Source organism: Pogona vitticeps, chromosome 4 (genome assembly GCF_051106095.1).
Source record: "Pogona vitticeps strain Pit_001003342236 chromosome 4, PviZW2.1, whole genome shotgun sequence".
NCBI lineage: Eukaryota > Metazoa > Chordata > Lepidosauria > Squamata > Agamidae > Pogona > Pogona vitticeps.
In genome coordinates this window covers 194,900,560-194,927,875 of record NC_135786.1, presented here as the reverse complement: position 1 = coordinate 194,927,875, position 27,316 = coordinate 194,900,560, and the positions used below count along the sequence as shown (strand labels likewise).

The 27,316-nt window shown below is 39.5% G+C and overlaps 1 protein-coding gene across 2 annotated transcripts; it reads left to right on the top strand.

Annotated features, from left to right (window-relative positions):
• Positions 1-998: 998 nt before the first annotated feature.
• OPRK1 (opioid receptor kappa 1) lies at positions 999-25,485 on the top strand. Of its 2 annotated transcripts, XM_020795948.3 has the most exons (4): positions 999-1,608; positions 2,350-2,675; positions 18,928-19,280; positions 22,559-25,485. In XM_020795948.3, exons 2-4 carry the CDS (start codon positions 2,413-2,415, stop codon positions 23,089-23,091), a joined length of 1,149 nt encoding a protein of 382 aa, XP_020651607.1. In that variant the 5' UTR covers positions 999-1,608; positions 2,350-2,412; the 3' UTR covers positions 23,092-25,485. The 2 variants fall into 2 exon arrangements, with proteins under 2 accessions (XP_020651607.1, XP_078249872.1); XM_078393746.1 differs by lacking the exon at positions 999-1,608 and having other exon boundaries at positions 2,035-2,675.
• The last annotated feature ends 1,831 nt before the right edge of the window (positions 25,486-27,316 follow it).

Sequence of the window (27,316 nt, the reverse complement as noted above, 5' to 3'; positions counted from 1 at the left end):
TTGAGTTTTGCCCATTTGGAAATTTATAGTTGCTTGGAATACTGTTGAAATGTTTTCTGAAGCTAATTCAGATTTGAAAGAAAATACAAGCAAAGTAGTCTATATTTGAAATTCCCAGAAGCTGGAATTTTATTATGACTTTGGCTAGAGGACACAGAAAGATATTACGGTAGTTGTTCTTTCCTCTGTTCATTTGTTGTTTACTCCTTCAAATTGGTTCTTACTCTATTTTAAGTTGGTTTCTCTAAACTATGATAACTTTGTATGGTCTGGATTCAGACCCACATTAAGATCTTGTTCCTCCTCCATCTCATACTCTTCTTTTTAGAACAGGTGGTCTTGTAAAGTTCAGGCTAGTGTGGGCTCAAGCAATAAATCTTGACAGACTTGAATAAATTTTTCCTCTGAGTTATGGACATTCATTATTAGAAATTCTGAGAACTGCTACTTTCCTCTAAATGTCACACAATTCTTGGCAAGTTTAATAGACAAAGACAACCCGACAAAGAGCAATGAGTGACTAAATCCAATTATTAATTTCCATTAGAGAAGACCCATTGAAGGAATGCAATTTTTAAAGTAAACTTTTATATAAATATCAGGCCAAAACAAAATAAAAAATTAAAGAAGTCAAAAACTGTCTTCCTCAGGTCTGAAGAAGAGGACTTGTCCACGAAAGTTCACATTAAAATATAGCTGTTAAGGTGCCATAATTCTTTTGTCCTCTTTATTGTTTTATTTTTCTTTTGTTTTGGCCTGATACGCTAGCAGACTAGCACAGCTACGTCTTCTAAAACTATAACTATGGAAGGCATTTTATTTAAATAGTGTTGATTCAGTGCATCTGCCCTGATTGAAACAAACAAGATGTTTCATTCTTGTTAGAAAACTATTTATGATGCAATATAAAAATGTGACAAAATCACTATTGCATGTAACAAAATCGTCGTAGTGTCCTGCCCCTTCTGCAGTGTCAAGGAGGGGAACACTTCTCTCTTGCTTCCTTTATATAGTTTGAATACAGCAGGGGACAGTATGTCAGCATCGCAGAACTATCCTGAATGCTTTCAAAATGTCTCATGTGGACAGTCAAGTATCCTTTATCTGAATTTTCTCTTTTGCTGTCTGTTCTATGCAATTAAGGAAGAGAGAAGCAATGGTCATGGGCTGTGGGAAACTGTATGGCTTCAGTTTTTAAAAAATTAGGATAGAGCACAGGAACAATGCAGAGCATGGTCTAAATTCTTCCAGATGCTAGAGGAGATGCTGCCCCACTCCTGCTTGATACTTTGCTTGCCTTTGGGTGTTCAGAGAAAAGTCATGTGAGCTTAGAGGAGCATTTGTGCAAGGGCTGCCGACGTACGAAACTAGCAGAGTGAGAGTGGGAGACAGAGAGTGTGCGAGAGATTGCTTGGTAGAAAGGTAAAGTGGAAGCTGCAGTCATTGCTTCTCTGAGCTCAATAGCCAGCCTGCTCTTCATCCCCAGGAGTGCAAAGCTTCCCGGTAAAAGAAGACTCTCTTTCAAAGAGTAAAACAGGCATAGGCAGGGAGAACATGCTTTCCAACTTGTGAGAATATCTGCTTCTTTTCCTGGTTTTCTTTAAAAAGGTAATGTTGCTACTGCTCTGTTTCTCTTCCTTTGCTAATAATGTTTATTTTCTTGAGATATAGTCTTTGTCCTCTACCTTTTTCTCTAAAATAGTGATATCTTTTTAAAGGCTGTTGGTCCCCTTTTTATATTATTTATGTGCCATTTGGATGCACTAATGGGGGGGGGGAGTAATGAGGAGGGATCTGACTGAATTGTTTATGTCTCGTGTGATGTGACCATGATGTTGTGTATCTTGATCTAGAGTGAACAAAATGTGTTTTAACAGTTTCCCAAGTTTTTAGTGCATTAGCAGGAGTTTCAGACCTTTTGATTATTGTGGCTTTCTTCTCTGACCTAATACTAGCGATGCTTGGAGTTCTTCTAGCTTTCTGTCATTGATTTTTCCAGAATTAAATTCATATAGATGAGAAATTCTTTGGGACCGCAGACATGCAGTTTTAGGCTACTCTTTCATTCAAAGATGATGCTCTTAAATTGTGGTTATTTCATGAATGTCTCTCACCACTATGAAATTCAGTTTTTCCCATCCCAGTTTGTTCTTATTATTCTGAAGGCACTCATAACTGCAGGAATAGTTACTTCAGAATTCTTATTGACACCTGTACCACACCTAGGTGAGAGTATAAATGCTACTATGCCCAGCTAGCAATTGAATTCTAGGATCTGAAGTCTAAGGCACCTAGAAAAGGTCAGTTTAGGGACCCCAACTTAAAATGTGGTCTTTTCTCTCTTTCCAGCCTATTCACCTGTTTCCCTCCTTGCTCTTTGTCTTCTCTACCTGGCTGAAGGTGGAACCCTCCATGGAATCTCCAGTATACATTTTCCGTGAGGAACCAGGCCCTACATGTTCCCCTGGAGCATGTCCACTTCCAAGTGTGACTAGCACTAGCTGGCTTGTGGACTGGGCAGAATATGGCAACAGCAGTAGTGGCATGTATGAAGACTTGCAACAGAACCACACCAACATCTCCCCAGCTATTCCCATCATCATCACAGCCGTCTATTCAATGGTTTTTGTGGTGGGCTTGGTTGGCAACTCTCTGGTCATGTTTGTTATCATAAGGTAAGCAGCATAAGGGAGTTTTATGGTGAGACTTATTGATAATAGAAAATGCACGTAACTGAAAAGAGAAAGGAGTTGAGAGTAAACAGATATGGGCCAAATATGTGCAATTTATTTATCAAATCCCTTGGATATGATATTCCTAGCTGAAGGATAGTTGGTTCCCTGATCTGGAAAATAAGTGATCAGTGCCTGCAAATGCCCTTATCCAAAATAGCAAGTGTTACGGTGGGGATGGGGGAGCTCACCTTATAATTTATAATTTCTTCCTTGAGATTCATTTTCTGGATGTTCTAATTCAGCATTATTACCATGCTGAACCATCCATGAAGAAAACTGCCATCTGGATAAAGATATAGATGCTTAAATACAAGTCAAAGGCAAATGTCCCTTGAATTGCACAAATATGTTGAAATGAGTTTTCTGTTTTCCTTTTCCTCTAACTAAACAGAAAACTGACTTCAAAGTTGTAGTTATACAGCCTTGGTGATGCAGTAGAGCAGTCTGAGAGTACTGCAGAAACATATGGGTAGAGCTCCCCCCAGGGATAAGAAGTGATTAATGTTGCTGTATCATTACCCATGTTATAAATAACACAACATATGTTCTTTTCACAGATCTCATATTTATAATCTTGTTTTCTATGTTTTCCAAATTTTAATAAAGCAGTGTCATGTTTTGTAAGGTCAATGTCCCTATGTGGAACTTCCTTTTCCAAATAAGCTGCTTGGTTCAGTCCATCACAAGTGCAAAGGTGATAGCAGAAGGATTCCTCTGGGCTCAATAAAACTATTTTAGCCACACACACCCCTATCCGCATATTTCTGCAACCACAAATGTAGACATGAGTGTGAGCTTGCCACATAATTTGTGCAGTGCTCTCTCATTTCTGTACAAATTGGTTTTGCTTCACTGCATGGCTATATTTGCCCTGAGTGGAAAGGGAGGTCTAGAAGAGAATATGTGAGGATTGTTAAAGGTATCACCTCTTCCTGCATTTTTATTGTTTCTATGACTATGTGGCCTTTTCTTGATCATTCCTGAGGATTGTCATGATGACCTTCTGTTCACCCTGTTGGCCACTAGTGCTATTCATGTAGCTTTGGCTTCTGTTGGAACTTGAAATGGAACACTCTGTATATTGGTGCTGCCTTTTTTTTTGGTGGCTTGCCTTGTTATCATGGTGTTTGTATATTAAAAAGTGGCTCAAGTCTAAGGTTGCTTTTTAAAAATGATGAAATCATCACCGTTCAAATATATTCCAGTTTCCAGTGTACTTGATGGATATAAAAAGGTAAAGGTTCCCCTTGACAATTTGTTGTCCAGTCGTGTTCGACTCTAGGGGGCGGTGCTCATCCCCGTTTCCAAGCCATAGAGCCAGCGTTTTGTCCGAAGACAATCTTTCCGTGTTCACATGGCCAGTGCGACTTAGACACGGAACGCTGTTACCTTCCCACCGAAGTGGTCCCTATTTATCTACTTGCATTTGCATGCTTTCGAACCGCTAGGTTGGCGGGAGCTGGGACAAGCGACAGGAGCTCACTCCGTCACGTGGATTCGATCTTACGACTGCTTGGTCTTCTGACCCTGCAGCACAGGCTTCTGCGGTTTAGCCCACAGCGCCACCACGTCCCTTCCTTGATGGATATATTTATTTATTTAAAATATTTTAACCCTGACTTTCTCTCTGAAAAGGGAGGCATACAATACTGAAAGATAATATTTAAAGTTTAAAACAATGAGTACACAACAAGGGTGAACATCATTAAAAGACAATATTTAAAGAGCCCGAAAAACCCACAACAGCCACAATATTTAAAGCTAAGAACAATGAGTATAAAGAAATATCTTACATAATTATCGGAAGGACAAGACAAAATGTAATATGAATAGCTATGAGCACATCTCCTCCCACCCTTTCAATTTAAAGCAGCTATGGGGGTGGGGACGATTGATGCCCCAGAATGGGGGGGGAGTGGCCATTTTTTCCCCATCCCATTTTCCTGATCTAAAAAGCTGTTAGTAGCACCCACAAAGCTGCTAGTAGCCTTGCTGTGGAAAAATACAGGCACCATGCAACACTGACTCTCAAAGTGAATCCAGAACACTAATAAGCTATTTTAATGTAAAACAATAATGAACACACTTCTGAGAGAACCCATTTAGATCTCTAGCACCATCTCTATTTTAACATTTCTTGTGCTTTCTTTTATATATATTTCTAAAATAAATTCTTATACCATTTTCAAAAGGAGCTCATTTTCTGTAGTAAACTCCCAGCAAGTTTCACTTTGTGACTCATACCTTTGGTCCTATCCATCACAGAATACTTAAATCCTGCTATTTTGTCCTCTGTTTGATTGTCTGGAAGTAAAACATGTCCAGGGTTGGCTTATCAGCATGAAGCAAACAAGACTGGTAAAGACGGTGGACGCAGTTTGTGTGTGTGTGTGTGTGTGTGTGTGTGTGTGTGTGTGTGTGTGTGTGTGTGTGTGTGTGTGTGTGTGTGTGTGTGTGTGTGTGTGTGTGTGTGTGTGTGTGTGTGTGTGTGTGTGTGTGTGTGTGTGTGAACCCAAATGGTGAAAAAAAAATCAGAATGAAATTAGCCAGCCAGTTCTGTAACATTTATCTTTCATTGCTATTATCTAAATTAAGAATCTCTCAATCACAACAATAAATTAGTACTTTATTGCAATACAGAGACAAGATATAGATACCTTTTATCGTGTGCATAAAAGAGGGAGACAAAGGATGTTCTTTTTTTTCCTATGTGGAAGGAGTCGTGAGAAAGTTTATTAGTGTGGAAAGAGACACATTTCTGTATGTCTGAAAAAAGGATGTGTCAATGTATGTGTGTGAAATAAGTATCTTATTTTCTAAATGTTTAATTCATTGACTAGAGACTTAACTCCTTAATTCAAGGGTAAGCAACTCTGCCTTGGTCCAGGGGTCAATTTTGTGACCTCCAGTATATGCTGTGGTGGGGCCAACCATTGAAAGCAAGCATTTTGTTTGATTTAAATGCTTTGTAGTTGTTTGGCACTGACATTTGACATCTAAATACTATAAACCATTTAGAAATTATCCAGGGTGGTATGAAAACATGCACTGAACAACTTTAGGGTATTTTCTGAGCCAAGGAGAATTTAAATATGGAAATGCCCCACATTCACAAGAGCATTTGCACATGTGGAAATGGGGGTCTTCCCTAATGGTTGAAGACACAGAGCAAGAATTCGTTTGAACTCAGATATTAGTGTCAAGTAGCTCAGTGGTCCTGGACCTTGGGCCTCCAGAAGTTCTTGGACTTCAACTTCCAGAAATCCTGGCCAGCGGAGGCAGTGGTGAGGGCTTCTGGGAGTTGTAGTCAAATAACATCTGGAGGCCCAAGGTTGGGGACCACTGAAGTAGCTGATAGCCCTCCTTTTTTTTAAAAAATGTAACCAACACAAATCCTGTGCCTTAAAATTTGAACTTTTTATTTCCAATTTGAAACAAAGCCTAGTTTTGAATCCCGGGAATTAAAAACCAATGTAAACCTTGGAGGGAAAAAATAATAATTTATTTGCCAGAAGACCTAGTGTCAATGATCTTTTGGAACAATTTTCTACCTCAGTAAGAAAAGATATCTGCTGAGAGAAGGAGCATTCTGTGCATGTCACTTAGATGGTCCTTACAAAGCTATTTCTCACATATGGTGCACCATCTGTTGGTTTTCCTATTAACTGTCCCAGCAGAGAAATAATAACTTGGGGTGGTGGTGGTGGAAGGTGTCCTTTCCCCCTCAAATCACGAAATATATGTTAGGTCTTTGGTCTCCAGACATTTTGCCAATTGTAAGCTAGTAAAAAAAATCTCCTGAGACATATTGAACAATGGCTGAAATTTTGCAGTATGTCACAACTAGAGTAGGTTCACTAAATCAATTGAATCTACACAAGTGTTGATTCAACAAATCTCCGTGATTCAATGGGCCTACTCCAAGTGTGATTTATTACTGTATTTCAGCTAGTATGGAAATATGGGAAACAATATGGGAAAGCTGTGTCTGTTTTTGTCTCACTGATGCTGTGGTAAAGAATAATCTCTCTGTGGAGCAATTTAAAGGTTTTCTGGCACTGTTTCTTTGTTTCCTTGTTACTTTTTCTGTGAGTATTTCCATATTATGTATCTGGCTGCCCTACGATTATCTGCCTTTGGATGTCTACACCTTTTCCTTCCACAACTCCCTTTCATGACATCAGTATCTCCACTTGGTCCTTCCTAGAAGGCCTGGTAAATACAGTACTGTACAGGCTTCTAGACCTTTTGCCCCTTGGGTGGCCACAGCCATCCACAATCCATCTTTTTCATAGGCACCTAAAGGCATTTTGAGAATCTGCTCCTCAAACTATGCTGGTATTTCAGAAAATTCTGAGATAATGAGGAATGCTCTGAGAGAACCAATAACCAACCTACTCTTAATGCACTTTCTCTTTTCCTTCCGTTAATTTTAAACACTTGTATGTAGCTTTTGTTGCTCTGTTGTCATGATCTGGGTTGTGTTGCTAGGCATCATTGCTGAGTGAAAGAATGCTAATCCTCCTCCCAGCTTGACTCTTTGTGTAGTACTCAATATGGTGAAAGTTGCTGTATTGTAGCAGTTCAATGATTCTGAGAGCTGAGAAGTCTGTTTCAAAGATTGTCTCAGCCTTGAACTAACCAGATGCTCGCAGATGAGCCATTTCTCCAGCTTCCCCCCTTCATCTTCAGCTGTAGTATGGGAATAATAGCAACCTACAGTTGTGAAGACTTCTGAGATAAGGCATGTGAAACTGGTTTGTGCATAGAAGAAGCACTGCAATACAACACAATGTATTTTTGCACTGTGCTATCAGATGCAAGAAAATTAACAGTCATTGGTAGCCCACATTTTAAATTGTCTTATCAGACCACTGATACATCCAGTCTGCTATTGTCATCTTGTCTGATATCCCTGCAGACTGATTATATGACTTATTATCCTGACTTTTCTCCACTGAGCTCAAGGGTAGCATGCATGGCTGTCCTCCTCACCTGATCCTCAGAACAACCCTGTGAGGTCGAGGTCAAGCTGAAACTTCACAATGAAACCATAGGCAATACTCTACTTGCAGTGCAGAAAATGTATTTTCTTATGTATTGTCTCTACTCATCTTTATTCTTAATGCTCAGTTTTACTCCAGTATTTGCACAAGTCTTGCTGTAGTTAGAAGCAGATTGTGTTTTGCATGTGCATGCTGTTGAGGGAAAAATGTAGACTTCTGATTCAATTCCAATTGCCAGTCATGGTCTGCTGAATGTTGAAGCAATTTCTCATGCTAAGCACTCAAACTGCTCTCACCATTCTGTGTCCAGTAGTAGTCTTTGGACTCTTTGTGTTATAGAATCATAGAATAATTGAGTTGGAGGGGGCCTATAAGGCCATTGAGTCCAACCCCCTGAACAATGCAGGAATCCAAATCAAAGCACATCTGACAGATGGTTGTCCAATTTCCTCTTGAGTGCCTCCAGCATTGGAGCACTCATCACCTCCCAAGGTAATTGGTTCCATTGTCATACTGCTCTAGCAATTAAGATTTTTCCCCCCTGAGATTCAGCCTAAATCTGGCTTCCTGTAGATTGTGCCCATTTTTACATGACATCACACTCTGGGATGATATAGAACAGATCCTGTCCCTCCTCTGTGTGACTACCTTTTAAGTATTTGAAAAGTCCTTTCAGTCTTTTCCCCCTCAAGACTAAACATCCCCAGTTCTTTCAGTCTTTCTTCATAGTGCTTGATTTCCGTATTAATGATGGAGCAGTTTAAAGCACTACTATAGCATGAGTATAGACTGAACTGATTATTTGGCCATCTGTAATCTGCATTAATAACATTATCCAGCAAGTGTCTCTAGTATTCAGACTAGGCTGTGCAATTGATTGAAATGGTGGTTCTTGTCCTGGCAAGCCCAATTACCACATTCTTGTTTCTTGGTGCTATTGTCATGAGCATGGAGTGGCCAGCATCTGTGACATCGTCACCAGACAGCATGAGTCTATTCCCCACCATTCTATTTTGCCATTTTGAATGAACAGCCGTTTTGTGATCACCATTCTTTATAATCATCATGCTGAAGCTCTGGATTCATCATTTGTGGCACCCACCATCTGTAGTTCAATAAAATAATGTAAATTTCTCAATTTCCTTCCTCCCACTCCCCAGCTGCAAGACTGTTTCATTTTCCCCATATTCTCAAAAGTAAATGATAGATTTTAAAAGTTAACTTGAATCTTCCAAAAGTACTCTGGAAAAAAGGGTTTTCTTCTCTCCCTAGATCTGTGGGCAACATCTATAGTAACTACAGCACCAGTTGTGGGAATACCGAAGTAAGACTGAGCATTAAGAATAAAGATGAGTAGAGGCAATACATAAGAAAATACATTTTCTGCAGTGCAGTAGAGTAGTGGTGAGCAGTGTGATCCTACTATGATGTTTATTCAGAAGTACATTGCACTGGAAGTTACTCCCATGAATGTGTTGGAGTTTTGGTATATTACTTTTTGGACTGGTTGGGGGATCCTGGAAGTCGTAGTCCCCCCAAAAAATAACATTCCTAAACTCCAACACATTCATGGGAGCAACTTGTGTATTTCAAAGTTCTGAGAGGTGGGGGGGGGGGGAGAAAGGAGCCTGAGGCAATTTTCTGTAAAGTTACATAGAAGCTCATTGAATTCATCAGGATCTAAGTAAGCTGCAAACTTCATGAATGAGTCAGTGTTTGTCACAGAAGAGATGACCAAGTTTTCCAAGCTTTGAACTAGACAGCAGGGCTGAACTAATATCTCCATCATCCCTTGGCATTGGCCTATCTGGCTAAGACTGATGGGAACTGACGTACAGCATCATTTGGAGAGTCACAGTTTCCCCAACTGTGATCTATAATTGTCTCAAATAGTCATATGTCAAAAGCAGCCTGGATGGGAGATCTATGATTCAGATCCTCAGCATTCCTCTTTCTCACTAGACACCACTGTCCTTTCACGCTGCAGTCACGAGTAACTGAGTCAAAGTTCAGTTGGCCTATAATCCTTATGGGGCAGTGGGTGTAGCCTGAGCACAGTGAAATGTATCTTGAGATAAGGACGAATTTCCTGGCTGCTGGGCTCAGATTTGACTAAAATGGTGATCTCACCATGGCTTCTGTTCTGAGTGCTTCCATTTTGAGGACCATTACTGCACAAAGGAAGTAGTGAAAGAGGCCTTTTTAGGCCAGAAGATGAGTGCTTTTTAGAGAGCGTGAAGGAAAGGAGTGCTAATTTAAAAAATAGCAAGACAAAAGTAATGTTACTTTTTCAACTTGTTCTTCACAGGGCTATTTTCTACACAGCAAGTAAAGATGGATGTGGAGGGAATTCATGGCTCCAGCATACTTTTCTAGCTCCAGAAATCATATGTGTGGCAAAAATACCTTTTCTAATTTTACATTATTTTCTCAGTGATGTCTTCACTGGAAATGTTTTCACCTTCTTTAAGTTTGAGATGGACTCGAATTTCAGGTTGAAATAGAATTTTAGCATTATGGGTTTGCCGTTATGATGCCGTTGTCAACTACTAATAGCTATGATGGGTGCAGTGTGATTCTGAATCCCTTTCTTTAGTATACTGGGCCTCATGGTCCCAGGATATAGGAACAAGTGAGTGCCACAAAACTCTGGGATGATTACTTTTTCAAATTACCTTGTTGAGTATCCAATGATGCTTCCAACGTACTAAAAGTGCTGGATAGAAAAGTCCCTCCCAGTCGCTCAAACCACAGATGGCATGCAAGGTTGCGAACAAAACTCCAACATAATCGGCAGCAACAAACAAACAAACAACTGCTGGATAGCCCAGTGGTTTAGGTATCTGGTTGCAGAGCCAGAGGTTGGGATTTGATTTCCCACTGTGCCTCCTTGACAGGGGCTGGACTTGATGGTCCATAGGACCTCTTCCAGCTTTGCAGTTCTATGATTAAATAAACATCTGCATTCTGCAAGCAGCAGGCTGTACACTGGGGCAAGGAATGGTGAAACATTGCATGTTCATCTTTCAAGTTGTCACCAAGATATGAGAGGTGGTAACAGTGACCTTTCCTGTCTGTAAAATCTAGCTAGGGTTTGAAGAGAACAAAGAAAGAACCCCCTGAAAGAACTGAGTTTTAAAGACAAAAGTTTCCTCATATCTGAAATTAAAAGTGAAATCAATCATTTCAATTTTCAACTGTAGACCGAGCTTTAACGCTGAAATAGGAATGAGAGTTCACATCTTAAATTGATATTTATCCATAGTACTCTGTCCTAGATGAGATGTGTGGGTACCAGAGCAGATGAAAAACAAACCATCTTTTATCACATTCATATTGTCAGAAGCACTAAATCAAGAAGGGAGGAGATAGCTTGACAGTTACATACATATTTATTATTTTAGTTTCAGGGCATACATTGTCAGAAAAAGAAAAAAGTGATATATCACATTCAAGAGCCCATCCCTCACTGAAATATCCTGAGAAAGCTTGATCATATGGCAGATAATAGGTTATATCCATGGGCTTTATATAATAGTAAGAGGTAAACAGTGGATATTTCCAAACGTCTCTGTACTGTTTAACTAATTCATAAATAATTGAGGAACTAAGAGTTTTCAAATGACACTAAATCATTAAGGGTGTTGAAATCTTAAACATTTGGTAAAGAGCACCAAAATGATCTCCAAACAGAGCAGATGTTTAAAAGAATTGGGGGGGGGGGCATGAATTGTGAATAATTATAGTACACAGTGGAACTGAGTAAAAGCTATGTTGCCTTTCAAGCAACTAAGATGGAGGTAGAAAGAAGGATAGGTAGCCAGGTGAACTTTATTTTTACCATCTTGATCTTTGTTAGTGATCCTTTCTTTCTAAGGTCACCTCTCCCTTGTTCTAGGAAACAGTTTTTCATTTTTCTGTTCTGCTTCTTTTTCATTCAACAGCTGGCTATCAAGTTGCCTCCATGTTGGCTTTTAGTACACCTGCACACATAAAAGGCAGCTCCAGGAGATTCTGTATTCAGGACTACCCTGTTTCCCCTAAAATAAGACCTAACCTGAAAATAAGCCCTAGTATGATTTTTCAGAATGCTTGTAATATAAGCCCTACCCCCCAAAATAAGCCCCAGTTAAGTGAAAACCTGCCCTCCATCATTGTGCACCAACCAGAAGATGACATGACTGTATTTGAATAAATGTAGATTGTTCTACATGAAAAAAATAGAACATCCCCTGAAAATAAGCCCTAATGCATTTTTGGAGGAAAAATCAATCAATTAATTAATTATATTAGATTTCTACCCCACTCATTTAGACCAAAGGTCTACTCTGGGCAGCATTACAATTTTAAAAACAGTTAAGCCAATAAACACACACTATAAATCCAAGATGTTAGGGTGTGAATTTAAGATACAGCAGGAGGAAAAGCCTGCCCAAATAGCCAGGTCTTAATAATAAGATCCTGTCTTATTTTCAGGGAAACAGGGTAGATTTTATTCTGCTTTATCCTCAGTGGATTTCTAGAACAATAAATAAACATGAATGTTTCCCTCTACCTTACCACAAACATGGTTGTTATTACTGCTAATTCTTAGCCAAGAGCTTACCTTACTAGCCTGCTGCATTCTACTAACATAACGGCCAGTAATTTCTACCAGGACAATCCTTGCAAACATTTCATATTTGCTTACAGATTCTAGTTTTCTTTTTAGACAATCTTAATACATATACAAAGTTTGTACTGGCGGAGGAAGAAGCAAGTAAATGGATTCCAACTACAGATGATGCATGTTCTGTTGAAGATTGGGGCAGGATTTACATGAGTACAATGGTATAGGGCTGTCTCCACACAGCAAGAGACCCTGGGTAGTATCTTGTTGCTAGCTGCAACTGGAAAAGACCCACTGACTCAATGGGATTCACATTACTGTTGACTTACCTTTCAGTAGTTTGTTGAAAAGGTCCACTCTGTAGCTGAGACTAGTAATATGACACTGATCCCTGTTTTTTTCATGAGCAATTGAACTAGACAAGGATGACATGCCTCTTAGCTTAGATTGGTTCATTGGGGCAGTGGAGAATAAGTGGAACAATTGTTCACAAAAGAGAAAAACAGTTCAATTGATTTCTCTGCCTATATGAGACAAGTTGGGGGAGATACTCATACATATCTAAGTCAACTGTGCAGGAGGAGGGCTTTCTTCATGTGGTCTTGCACAGAATGGAAAATTGAATAACATTGGCAAAGACTAGTTTTGTAGGCATTTTAATGTAATTGAATAATATTTAGGATAAGAATCTGCTTAACCAACACTTACCATGCAAATGAGATCCTATAATTTTCCTTGTTTGCCTGCCACTTGGGTTTATTGAGCAAATAATTAGCTTCTCCTCCTCATGGCACTATTGTACGAACAGAAATGCATTACTATGCACTTTCCAGATGTTGACTATGAATCTAATTTGAACAAGCAGTTGCAATCCATAAACATTAGAGTTTATCCCACTTGGTTTTTGGTCTGCATGTGTGTGTCTCATTTTATGACAAAACTACTGGGATTTGTAACCTGGGGGAATTTGTGTTTCCAAAGTGCTCCTTCATCCCTGCTCAGTTGGCGGGGTGGGGGAGCTGCTCCCTCCATGCCCAGGCAACAAAGTCTTTGGCAAAGCCTGTCAACTGTTCTATGGGGCAGCATGTAACCCTGGAACTGTTTGTGAGGCAGAGCTTGAGGAAGTTTTCAGGTGGGCTTTTACATCTGCTTAATGGACTATCTTATGGCTGGCTGGCTGGCTGGCTGGCTAGACAGACAGACAGACAGACAGAGAGAGAGGGGGGGAGAGGGAGAGAGAGGGAGAGAGAGAGAGAGAGAAAGGGAGAGAGAGAGAGAGAGACAGAGAGAGAGAGAAATGTCACCTTATATTTAGTATTTTTAAAATGACCACACGTGCACAATTGGTTATTACTCATGATGACAGAAATACAATAGGACCTCCTTGTCCTTGGGATCCGTATTCACTGATTCACTTATCCACGGTCTGAAAATATTAAAAATATTAAAAGAGAAAAAAAACCTATAAAAAGATCCCAGGGACAAAGAGGTCCTATTGTCTTTCTGTCATCATGAGTCATCATATATATATATATATATATTTAACAATTAAGTTACCAGAACTGGCCACTAGAGGAAGCCAGAAATCATGCTATATGAAGCGTTCTCTAGGGAAATATATTTCCCTGATGTCATTACTAGAACTGGCCATGGAAGAGAGCGTGAGACCATCCTATGTATAGCATTTGCTATTAAAACAGTGTTCACTATAATCTTCATTTTTACAGCATCTGTGGGGTGGGGCTTGGAACTGATCCTCCACAGGTATAGAGGGCATACTGTATACCAATAGAAATGATTGCAATGCCACAGTCATGAAGGCAATCAGGAAATAAAAAGTGAAAATAGACAGAACTGATTGAAACACAATGTTAGTTTATCAAGCAAAAGGAAAACATATACAACCCTGTTAAATGAATGCAAAGATGGCTAAAAGGTCTCCTAACATACCCTCTCCTCCAGTACAGCTACCATAAGAGCAAAAGCTGTGGGGTCCTGTAATATATGGTGTGTGGCAACACCAATCCTGACAACACCAAACTGGCGCAGAAGTTGGACATCTGTTTCCATGAGATATGAAACTGTGCAATTGTATTCCCCTACTACCATTCCTAGGGTAGCATTCTGAATCTTATTTGTTTGTGCCTGTTGTTAGGGACACTAATAATCCCTGACTATTTGTGCTTTGTGGAGGGGCTCAGTCAACCCTAACCAGACCTTGTGGGAGGACTTGTCCACATGTGTTCTCAAGGCAACTACTTACAAATGGACCCCACAATGTACCTTATTCCAAAATGGCTGACTATATTTTCAGACAGGACAGCAGACATTAGCTTGTCAGATTATAATTTGGGAGAGTCCCAGAGTTCAAATCTCAGTCATTAAACTTACTGAGTGACCTTGGACCAGTCACACTCTGTTGAACTGAGTTGTATCACAGAATTGTTGAGAGGATTAACATGGGAAGAAAAGAGCTAGAGCTCATGGGAGGAAAGGTGGGATGCAAATGTAACAAATAATCAGTAAACAAATGAATTTTTGGCAATTGTGACTGGTTAAACTTTGAAAGAGGAGCTGTAATGCATTCAAAACATTTTTGTATGCATGACAGCTCACCAGTGAATTGGATACATGGCTACGGGAGCCTGATTCTTCACTGTGCCACCCAGGAGTAGGATCATCCTGTGTAGCCTTGGGCAAGCCGCACTGTCACAGTGTGCTCCAGAATAAAAGGGAACTCAAACCTAGAATTAACCCACAAAAGGCTACTAAATTTAATGATTGTGCAGATAAAAGTAGGCACAACGTTACAGCTCAGTTTCACTGCAGGGTTGAGTTCTCAAGCTGTTGGAGTGTAACTCCCAATATTTCTTGCCATTGACTATGCTGGTTAAAGTTGCAGTAATCAAATAAAATCTACTAAAAAACAGAAAAATTGATTCATTGGAAATATGGTGCTGGATGAGAACTTTATGGTCACTAGGGGCTGCTAAGATGTAGAAATGGGTCCTAGACCAAATCAAGCCTGAACTATCTCTGGAAGCAGAAATGACTAAACTGAGGCTGTCATACTTTGGATACATCATGAGGAGACAATGCTCAATGGAAAAGATGATAATGCTGGGAAAAGTTAAAGACTGTGGGGGGAAAATAAAGACCAAATATGGGTTGAACTGACTCAATAAAGGAATACTGTACATGGGTGTGAGTTTGCAAGAGCAGAGCTGTTAATCACAGGACATTTTGAAAGTCACTCACTCAAAAGGCTGCCAAAGGTCAGAGGGGACTTGATGTCACATAACAGCAATAGCAAATAGCTGAAAGGTTGCATCTTGCCCATTTGCAGTCCTAGTCTGCATTACTGCATTACTTGGGAGTAATTAAGGTAATACAGTACTTTTAGTTGGTTACATTGGAGCAACAACTATCAATTAGAAATTATTTTCCAGGTAGAAGGAGTAACACCTATGTTATTTACTTAGCAACTCCTAGTTACTTTCAGATGTTACTTTTAGAACTGATTTAAAAACATTTTTAGAAGCATTTTGACAGAAATTTCCAGATTTGTGTCACTCCTTTATCAACTTTTAACTGGCAAGGAAAGGGTTATTTGCTTTTGTCTTTTATAATTAATAGATATATTTCTAAGGTGTAATATAAATAGGGTACTCACAGCGATGTAGTGGACAGAGTGACAGATAAGGCCTGAGGAGACCTGGGGTTGAGTCCCTGCTTGGCCATGGAAACTCAGTGGTGGGGGCTTGCACTGGTAAAGCTACTCCTTAAATATCTCACTTATCTTGAAAACCTTTTAGGCTCTCTGTAAATCAGATGCAATGTGACAAGACATAACACACACATAAGATGAGAAATGGTCCATAGAGGGAACTAAAGACTATTGCTGAGGCAAGAAATACCAAGAGGCTTCAAAATTCCTTGCCAACATCTTGTCATGTTGAAACAGCCTGAATCAGAAATTGTTCTCAGTCTCTAATTTCAGGCCTGTTTCACAGATGCAAACAGATGTGGGGTGATATGCAATAATGTCCAGCCCGTTTTGAAAGTCCATGGAATGCTACTGCCAAGACAGGCTGGCCCAACAATTTTATGAATGGAAATGGCGGGTACTAAAACATATTGCAGCAATCTTCGTTTTAAATCTTGCACCCTGCCTTAGGGTGAGGAAGAATGGAGTGGAAAACTGTATCATGGGTACATTTTATAATGTGGGAAATCTGCTACATCTACATTTGCATTCATAGAAGCTATTTTGGTCCTCTTTGCATGTGTGAATATTCTAGGCATTATAGACCAAAGCAGGATCGACTACAATTGGATATGACTGCCAATGCTCAGTCATTAAGTCCACTTAGCAGTAATAACGGATGTTGCTTCATGCAGCTAGATACTGAGAGAAGCATGGCACCATTTTCCTTGAAAGAGTTTGAGAGATGAAAGATGAGAGAGTAATTCCTATAAAGATGAAAAATGCTAGGGAAATTTACTTTCTACTTGTTACCAACAGAGAAAATTATATTCCCATTTAGCTGCTATTTGATAGTTTGCGATGAAAGTAAATCCAGCAGCAGTAAAATAGCTTTACTAATTTGCATAATCTAATTAAAATCACTCATAAATTCAGTTGTGCCTGTGTCAAGTGAAATTTAATTGATAGGAGAGATGTGCAACAATAAATCAGTTGAAAGACAAAACAGAATTATAGAGGATGCAGTCCAGACCTGCGTAAATGCCAGTTCTTCTATTGGTAGAGCACTATCAATAATCCCCTTAGCAAAAACTGTTCCACATTTTGTTCTGCAAACAATTTTGTGGTGAAAAGTGGGCTTGCAGGAGTTGTGACATGTCCCCCTTTTTGTGTTCTTCCCTGACTACTTCAACCACTGTTCTCCTTTCTCTACTTTTCTTCCTGTGCAGTTTTTTTGTATTCTATTTCTAAAATCCAGTCAATCAATACTAAGGTGCAAACAAGTTGTTGATTTTATGCATTAATTAATAAATTGGTTAATATCCTACATGTCCACACCCAAAGGAGCTAAAATCTTAAAACCCAACAACTAATGCAACAATTTAGACATTAGAAAATGTATAAGAATACAAAGGTACAATGAAATAATAGATTTATAGCGTGCTTGGATTTCTTGTAAGGGCAAACAAATCTTAATTTTTCAAATTGTAAACACATATAATCAATACACTACAGTATTTGGATTCAGACTTACTCACAGTTAGAACAGACCCATTTGAATCAGAGGGATATATAATTATTTATTATTATATGCTAAGTTGATTTGAATTCAGAGCAATCTAGGTATAAAGTGCTCGGAAGTGGGTTCTTCCTCTGGTAATACTCAAGAGTTTACAGCTTGTCCAAGGCTACACAGGCTGGCTCTTCTCTTGGGAGGCACAGAGGGAAATCAAACTCCAGACCCCTGGTTACTGTAATCCACTGAGCTAGAATTACTGTATTTTTTGCACCATAAGACTCACTTTTTCCCCACAAAACAGGGGGGTGGAAAGTCTGTGCATCTTATGGAGCGAAGAAAACAGATTATATTTTCCTGTTTTCTTCTCCAAAAAAATCGGTGCGTCTTATGGAAAGGTGCGTCTTATGGAGCGAAAAATACGGTATTTATGATTAACTGGAGTGATATAGATTTTAATGGTTCTTCTATTTATGACTAGACTTGGCTGCATCCCCAGAAATGGAGTCACCTTTCTGGGCTAAAACTCCCAGCATATCCCCCATCAGCATGGCCAGAGGGCATTGACAATTGTATTCCCATCTCGGAATTCAGCCCATCACCTTTTCTTTTAAACAGTTTTAAATATCACAATGTAGCTGTTAAGTTGTGACTAATGTCACTTCATCACTGAGGGCAGCTGGTCATGTTGGTGGGAAGGTGTTGGGCAGGAGAGATGGGAATAAGTATATCTCCTCTGCACTGCTGAAGCAGTCAGTGAAACTGCTGCAGTGCAGCCTGGACAGGAAGAAAGTTTCACAGCTCTCTAAGAAACACAGAGATAGGTTTCTTTCCTACAGGTTCCATGCAGCAGGATAACACTTTCACCCTGTCAGTGCAATCCACTCTCCAAAATTACTGAAAAGGGAGGTATTTTGGTTTGCATTTTTGTGTATGTATTTTCAGAGAGGTAGCTGTGTTATTTTGTGCCAAGAGCAAGAAAAAGAAATAAAAACGAACTGGAAACCAAACCAAATCAAAAGCATTGCAGCACTCTTAAGACAATTTCAGCTTGAGCCTTTGTAGGTCAGCTCCAGTTCTCAAAAATATAAAGCACAAAATCACATGTCTGAAGTGGTAGACTTTATCCACAAAAGCTCATGCTGAAATACGTTTGTTAGGCACCACTTATTTCTTAAACACCCCTTGTGTCTTTGTTCCATTTAATTCTTATTGAATGTGTGTGAACTTTGCACTAAATAAACAGAAACTGAATTCAGTACTAAGCTGAATGGCTTTTCCAGAAGGTTCTCGACATTAAACTGACAAGTGGCAATTTTGAAAACCAAAAACCAGACCTCCTTCTTGTGTTTCAGGTACACAAAGATGAAGACAGCAACCAACATCTATATTTTTAACCTGGCTCTAGCAGATGCTCTAGTTACCACAACCATGCCTTTCCAAAGTACTGAGTACTTGATGAACTCTTGGCCATTTGGGGATGTGCTGTGTAAAATAGTTATTTCAATTGACTACTATAACATGTTCACCAGCATCTTCACTCTGACCATGATGAGTGTGGATCGATATATTGCTGTGTGCCACCCTGTGAAGGCTCTGGATTTCCGTACCCCTCTGAAGGCCAAGATAATCAACATATGTATCTGGCTCTTGTCTTCATCAGTTGGCATATCAGCCATAGTCCTTGGAGGCACTGAGTTCCGGGAAGGTAAGTATAGGCTCTGCCCTTTAAATATAATGAGAGCTGATCCTGCTACATGGTTCAGTGTGACAGCTGCTTCAGGCAACAGATTTTGGGTGACATGAAAGTGCCACATATATTTAGTTTTTTTATTTTTATTTTACTGCCAATCAGGGAAAGAGTATGTATGGTGTTTTTTTTTAGTGTCATATGCTATAATTACTCAACTAGCTTTCAATGTTGCATGCATTCTACTTGGGTGGGTGAATGGCAGTTTGTGCTATGCCTCAGGCAGCCCTAAGCCTTGGGATGGCCCTGTATGCAAAGCTCATGGGCCAGAATCCAAAAGATTCTGTTTTAGGATTGACCTGATGAAGGTTAAGAAGTCAACATTACCATCCATTGCCATGTTATAAGTTAAATGTCCACAACAGTTTCTTAACTAGAAGCAATTTGTTGCTTTATCCTGATGGACTTACTTCAGCAGGTATAAATAGCAGAATTCTGGCCACTGTTTGCTGATAAACCTTTGATAGAGTAATGATGTGCATCAAACCTTGGTAATATTTATGGCCAAATAAAGGACACACAGATCAGGGACAAACTTGCCTTACCCCCTTTAGGAGAGTTTCTAATCCTTGTCTGGCTGTGATATTATTTGTATTGTTCCACAGCTCCATTAAAACAAACAAACAAACCTCCCAACGGGGGAAAAAGCAATGGCTTAGCTAGAGGTGTGGGTTACCCAACTCAAGAATCATCTTTCGGTAACCATGCATGCACGTAGTGTAATAATATTTAGTATTTCATTAAGTGTATTAATATTTCACTGAAGTTCTATGAACTGAGTTGAGCATTATTGATTCTGGAGATGTGGTAGACTTTAAATGTTGATTGTAACATAGTATATTGGGATACACACTTTCTCAGATGGGAGATTCAATCTCCTCCAAAAGATGCTGCTACAGAAAGGATGTCTTCCTAGGTATCCTATGGCACAAAGACCAACAGGCAGTTGCATTCACACCACTGTAACAAGTAAAAAAGGAGAAAAAAAATAGTTGGAGGAAAGGCAGAGTGTAATACCCTAACTGTTGTGACCTCGTGGCGCAGTGGTTAAACTGCTGTACTGCAGCTAAAACTGTGCTCATGACCTGGGGTTCAATCCCAGGTAGCCGGCTCAAGGTTGACTCAGCCTTCTATCCTTCCGAGGTCGGTAAAATGAGTACCCAGCTCGCTGGGGGGGGGGGAATGTGTAGCCTGCATAATTAACTTGTAAACCGCCCAGGGAGTGCTTGAAGCGCTATGGGGCGGTATATAAGCAACACACTTTGCTTTTTTACCTATCCACTCTAAGCTCATACATCAGTCATCCTTCCGCAAGCATACATGCACATAGTCTTAATAGTGTAATAATGTCTAATATTTCATTGAGTGCAACAATATTTTACTGAAGTTTAATGATCTAGGTTGTGTGGGAACAAATAACATTCCAGAACACACAGAGAAAGGCTATATGAGCTGCAACACAGCTCTTCACCCTGCAGCTCTGAAAAATGCCTAGCAGAGCAATTGTAAGGGGATATACAGTGTATGCCATGCAGTTTCCTACTCTGAGCCCTACCTAGCACCTCAGCGGCTGGACTGTTCAGGGGAGATCTGGTTGCAGGGGTCAGCTGTCCCTCACCTTTTCCTTTGGTGGCAGCAGCTCAGTCTAAGATACTGCAGAAACTCTGAATGTTCCCTTTTCTCATTTCAAATAGCTGAGCATCTTTAAAAACTTTCAAACCCTATAAATGCTAGATAGAAAATGAAGGTCCATAGGTGTATTCGTCTACCCTGAGGCAACATGGAACTCTTTGCATCACCATGTACTTGCCCCAGAATTGCACAGAGATCCCTGATTTGGACTGGTTTCCCAAACAGTCCATAAACAGTACGCATCCCTACTTCAGAGAACAGCCAGCCAAAATCTGACCCTACAAATGTTGTTTGACTGCAACTCCCATTATTGCTAACCATTTCCACTACCTTCACCTAGCTAGTGGTGAAAATGCTGGAAGCTGCAGTTCAACAACTATTGGAAGGCATGTATTCCCATCCCTTCTCTAAAATGCCCCTGGTTCTTTCCCAAGGTGAAGTGGATTGCCCCCACCAGCTGGAAGATTCCCAGGCCATCATCAAAGTCATCTGGAAAAAATATGGTATCCAGTGGGTCATCCCACATGTGCTTTATACTACAGATCACAGCTGCTGGATGGACTGGCCAGTATCTTAATGCCAATTAATATTAGCATCCTCCATGCAGCAGCTGTTAAATTTTCTATGGTTTCCCTATAATTTTTAATGTCAGCCCAGAAAAAGACACTATTTCTTTTAAAGGACAAAAGCTTGTTAAACCCTTAGAACAATCAAGTTGGCTGGAATATTATAGTACTCCATAGAATATATATCTTTACTCCTGCATCATAAATGTCTTATTGCTATAAATCATGTGTCTTCACTCTCAATTGCTCTACTTCATTACTTACGGAAGTCTTCCCCTATAAGCTATTGCTTCTCTTTCTAAGCTGTGGAACTGAGAAGAGCTAAGATTCATCAGGGAGCTACTGAATTGCTGGTAGGTAGAGAGAGTGGACTTTCTGGGATACATTTGCTATGGTTTATCCACTAAATTCAACAGTGACATCAGACTTGAAACAATTAGATTAATTATCTGGAGAACATGCTGAGGAGAGGCAATTTAAAAAGATGGGAGCAACTGGGAAGCAACTCCAAACTTACTTTTCTGTCATGCAGTGGATATACTAGGGTAAAAAATCCCAAGGTATCAGGGCTATGCTACTTACACAATATATATATATTTTTTGAGCAAACAGTCCTCTGCACATAATAATTCCTCTGTTTGCATTGGCCTGGGGAAACATCACAGAAAGTACCATATAAAACTTGAATATCAGCAAGCCTTATTCACCAGGGGAAACTTGATTAACCGTTCATACCAGCATGGTGCAAACTGACCCTTTCACTTATTTTCTGTTCACTGAGCCTGCACTCAGCACCAGAAGAGCTATGCAATGGATTTGGGGCCTTCATGTCCACCCTTCCCCTATATTTTTGTACCATTGTGCCTGAAAAACATTTTGGAGAACTCAAAAGCTTGCAGCACTTCTGTGCCAGTTGTGTAACATTTCAGTGTCTTAGTGAAAATTTCTTGCACAACTCTGCATTTTGTTCTTACAACATCTTACATCTGACCTCATCTGACTTGTGTCTGTTCTCCTTGTTGCCTCTTTCCTTTACAGATACTGGCAGCACTGAGTGTTCTCTGCAGTTTCCAGATGATGACTATGATTGGTGGGACACCTTTATGAAAATCTGTGTCTTTGTCTTTGCATTTGTTATCCCAGTGCTGATTATAGTTATTTGCTATACTCTGATGATTCTGCGCTTGAAAAGTGTACGGCTTCTGTCTGGATCTCGGGAAAAAGACCGGAACCTTCGTCGCATCACCAGATTGGTTCTTGTTGTGGTTGCTGTCTTCATTATCTGCTGGACCCCGATTCACATTTTTGTATTAGTTGAGGCCCTTGGGGATGTGTCGCACAGCACTGCAGCCATTTCTAGCTATTATTTCTGCATTGCATTGGGCTACACCAACAGCAGTCTAAATCCCATCCTGTATGCTTTTCTTGATGAAAACTTCAAGCGATGCTTCAAGGACTTCTGCTTTCCTTTTAAAATGAAGACAGACAGACAAGGCACCAACAGAGTCAGAAACATCATTCAAGATCCTGTGTACGTCAAGGATGCTGATGGTACAAACAAGCCAGTATGACTAGTCGTGGAGATGTCGTCTTATTGTCCTCCTGGACAAGAGGAATCCAATGATCTTGGACTAACCCAAATAACCACTGCAGTGTGAAATTGATAGCAGTAGAACTGATTTCTTTCAGAACTCCCATAGATTGAACTGAAGTATGGCCATTGCTTGGCATGAACTGTTTCTTCACATATGCTCACTAATTAGCAATTTTAGGGTTATATTCATAAAAAGCTCTTTGTACACAACAACAACAAAACAGAAGGAAAAAAAACATTTGGTGCAGGAAAAGGAGAAGCCCTTTATAAAATTAATGTCTTAATAGCATTGGGGGGGGGGGGGAGAGAAGCAAAGAAAAAAAAACCTTGCAAGGACCTTTTTCTTGTAGCATCTCCTGGTTCTTATTTAGATTCCAGACGGGAACTAGCACATGTCTTTTAGCTGAAGAATTAATTAAGGAATAAGGAGGTAATATTTTCCTTACAGTCTTCAAACGAGATGCATATTTTCAGAAGCGTATATGTCCAAGTCATGTAATGAATTATGGAATCTAGTTTTATATTGCACCAACGGTGAGCTTCTTTGAAATCCCAGCCAGCACTGGATGAAAATAATCAAGATCTATATGGTGACAGCACCTTTTAGTTAAGAAGCTCGTCTGCTCAAACATGCAGCATTCTTTACTATGTCAAATTAATGGCTGTTAATTCTGAAGGAGCCAAGTAAGCTTTTAACATACTTACTGCATGAATAGGTTCTGGGAACTATATATGTCTATACAATACATATCCTTCATATCCACATTATCTAGGATGCCCAACAAGGAAGAACTAGATATTTGACCGAAACATAGAAAGGAAGTTTCTAAAGATCTTAGAGTTGCATGCCCTACTTTTCCTTCCTGCTGGTCCTCAGAGGACTACATTTGTCCCTTTTTTAACAACCAGGTGTTCAGTTCTGGAGACATAAATCCTCATTTGCCTCGATGTTGCAAATAAGAATGAGGCCACGTTGTTCTTCTCAGCAACAAGGATGGCATGGAATTTCTTGGGCTACAGCTCCAGTTCCTGCATTGGCAGGAACAATGTTTTGAGCAAAAGCTCTTATGTTTTCACTCAGAATTGCTTGTTTTGCATCAAATTGCATAATTTGTGAACTGCATAAATTGTGCAGGTCATCACAAATTAGGATGTTTGCTCTTTCATTTAAAAATCTGAATTGCTGGGTGTATTGTGAGTGTCTTTCTTAATAAGTAGTGAGTACCTTTGGGCTTGCTGTGTATGTTTACACTTTATCAAGGGGAAATACATTACACAACTTACAAATACTTTGAAGGACAAAAAAAGAAAGAAAGAAAAAGATGGCTCTCACTTTTAGGTGGAGGTGTAACATCTCACAAGACTTTTAACATTCCTCATTGAGATGTCTCTTCATGTCAAGACAGCTAAAACTGATGAGAGCAAGGAATTTAACAACTATTATTTGTATTCCTAGGCAAATTTACTTCCTACATTCATGGGGTGAAAATATGGTTTTCAGTTCTCGGGAAGGTGTGTGGGCCAGTATCCTTAACATGGAGAAATGTGCCCTCAGTTCCTGGAAGAACATCATTCATTTTTAGGCTGAAGATTTTCCACAGCAATGGTGGGATCCTGGGAGCTGCACTGGGATGTTTAGGGGTCATATACAGGCAACACAATTCCTACCCCTGGTCTAAAGCTTTAACCTTGGGCTGATTTGTAAGATTTTCCCTCAGCCTCCCATTGCCATGTGATTTTTTTTCCTCTATCAGATTCCAAATGTGATATGTACAGAAGCCACACCAATTTCAGAGCCAAAATGTAGCATGTAAATATGCATACTCTATCCCAGTTAGGGGTTTTGGTCCATAACAATGTGAACAGTCTGCATATGTTTGCACAGTGATGTTTTTGATTCAAGCATGATCACAAATATTTGTATTTGTGTCTGTCTGCAACAAGTGTTTCTGTGTTGTTGCTGTTTAAAAGGAAAAAAATACAAATACAGAAATATGTATCAGTATCTATACATACGTAGATATAGATATATATTCCTCATAATCACTCCTCTGTGTGAATTTCCAGAAATATCTCTTAACTACTGAGAGTGACAGTATGCCTTTCATTAACATGGCACTGAATATAAGACTATCAATCATATGGAGAAGAATGTAGTAAAAATAACTTTTCTTACTTAACATTTGATGCAGAAGGACATTTTAAAAAAAACTTTGAAGCATTTACCATCCGTTCTTCACATGCTTTTGTTCAGCTTTTTTTCTTTATGTTTGAAATTACATAAAAGTACCATTCCCGAGTGCTGAAATAGTTTACTCTTCTTAATATATAAAATAATGAATTGAATACAGAATAAACAAATACACATCCAGAGAGATGTTAGTTAAATATTTTATCAGAATCCATTGGTTATACAACAATATCCACCACTAAACAGTGCAAAAAACTTTGTTATTTTGCATAGCTATCTTCCATGTTACTTTTCAGATCATTCTACTGAAAGAGCTTTAAAACCCACCACTCCAGCTGCTTGAGTAATCTCTATCAATCAAGATAGCAATCTATTTATCTATTTTTCTTTATTAAATTTATCAATTCACCATATCAAAGACTTCAGTGTGGTCTACCAATGATTAAAAGAGACAAACACATACTGTATCTTTACAATAAAAAGAAATAGATGAGTATTGTGGAGTCTGGGGCTCTTTAGTTCATTTTTCTTTGCCTAATACTGAGGTATATTCTTCTTTTGTGTTTTGATGAGTGGAGCAAAACCTAACTTCAGACCTAAATTGAAACAAAAATGAAGCTGTTTAATGGCCCCTTTGATTTAGGGAAGGAAAATAAAAAAGGCCTGTCTCTCAAGTGATAATGAGGTGGAAGTTGTGACTGATTGCTAAAGATTTCTGAGCTGTCCGTGATAGATCAGGAAAAAGATCTTGGTGTGCTGGTAATGAAAGTGTCAACCCAGTGTGGGGTGGCAGTGAAGAAGGCCAATTCTACACTAGGTATCATTAAAAGGGGCATTGAAAATAAAGCAGCCAACATTATAATGCCATTGTACAAAACGCTGGTAAGGCCACACCTGGAGTATTGTGTACAGTTCTAATTGCGGCACCTCAAAAAAGACATAGTGAAACTGAAAAAGGTGCAAATCAGAGTGACTAAAATGATGACCGGGCTAGGGCACCTCCCTTATGAGGAAATGCTACAGCATTTGGGGCTCTTTAGTCTAGAAAAAAGGCGCCTGAGGCGGAACATGATAAAGTTGTATAAATTATGCAGGGAGTAGATCAAGTGGATCTCACGCAGTACCAGAACCAGGGGACATTCACTCAAATTGAGTGTTGGGATAGTGAGAACAGACAAAAGAAAATATTTCTTTACCTAGCGTGTTGTTTGTCTGTTCAACTCCTTGCCACAGGATGTGGTGATGGCATCTAGCTTGAAAAGGGGATTGGACAGATTTGTGGAGGAAAAGTCAGGTGACAAGCCATTATAGGCATGTATAATCTCCAGGCTTATAAGGAAGGTACATCAAAATGCCAAATGCAGGGGAGGGGTATCAGGAAACAGGTATTTAGTTGTCTCATGTGCTCCCAGAGGCTTCTGGTGGGTCCACTGTGAGGTACAGGAAGCTGGACTAGATGAGCCATTGGCCTGATCCAGCAAGACTCTTCTTATGTTCTTATGAACAGTCCTCAAACAATTTAACTTCAGTATGGATTAAAGCCTAACTACATGCAGTTGTCACTACAGTCCATAAAACTCAACTTATCAAAACTAACACAGGAAGCTGCAACAATTCTTTGACAGCAGGTTATCTCAGAAATGCTGAGTGTTTTATCTGTATAACATGGTAGTTTCTTGACCTTGATCTTTAGCAGCTGTAAGGGGTGGATTTTACAGACACTGTAGCTGCATTTTAATTCAGCCTTTGTGTATAAGAGCAGAAAATGATATTACAGTCAGCCTGTAATTAAAGCTAAAAGCACATTAGTGTCAGAGAGACTTGATTCAGGTGGAGATTCATGCCTGAGAAATCATAGGAATCCCATGCTTATATCCTGAAGGCTAGTTACCAGTCAAACAAGTTAAGCTGTGAATTACGTCAGGTGAGAAAAGCTCCTGCTGCACAATCAGATACAGTACTTTCAGCAGTTAAGGAATTCCTTCTTCTAATGATAGATTATTTGTAATGT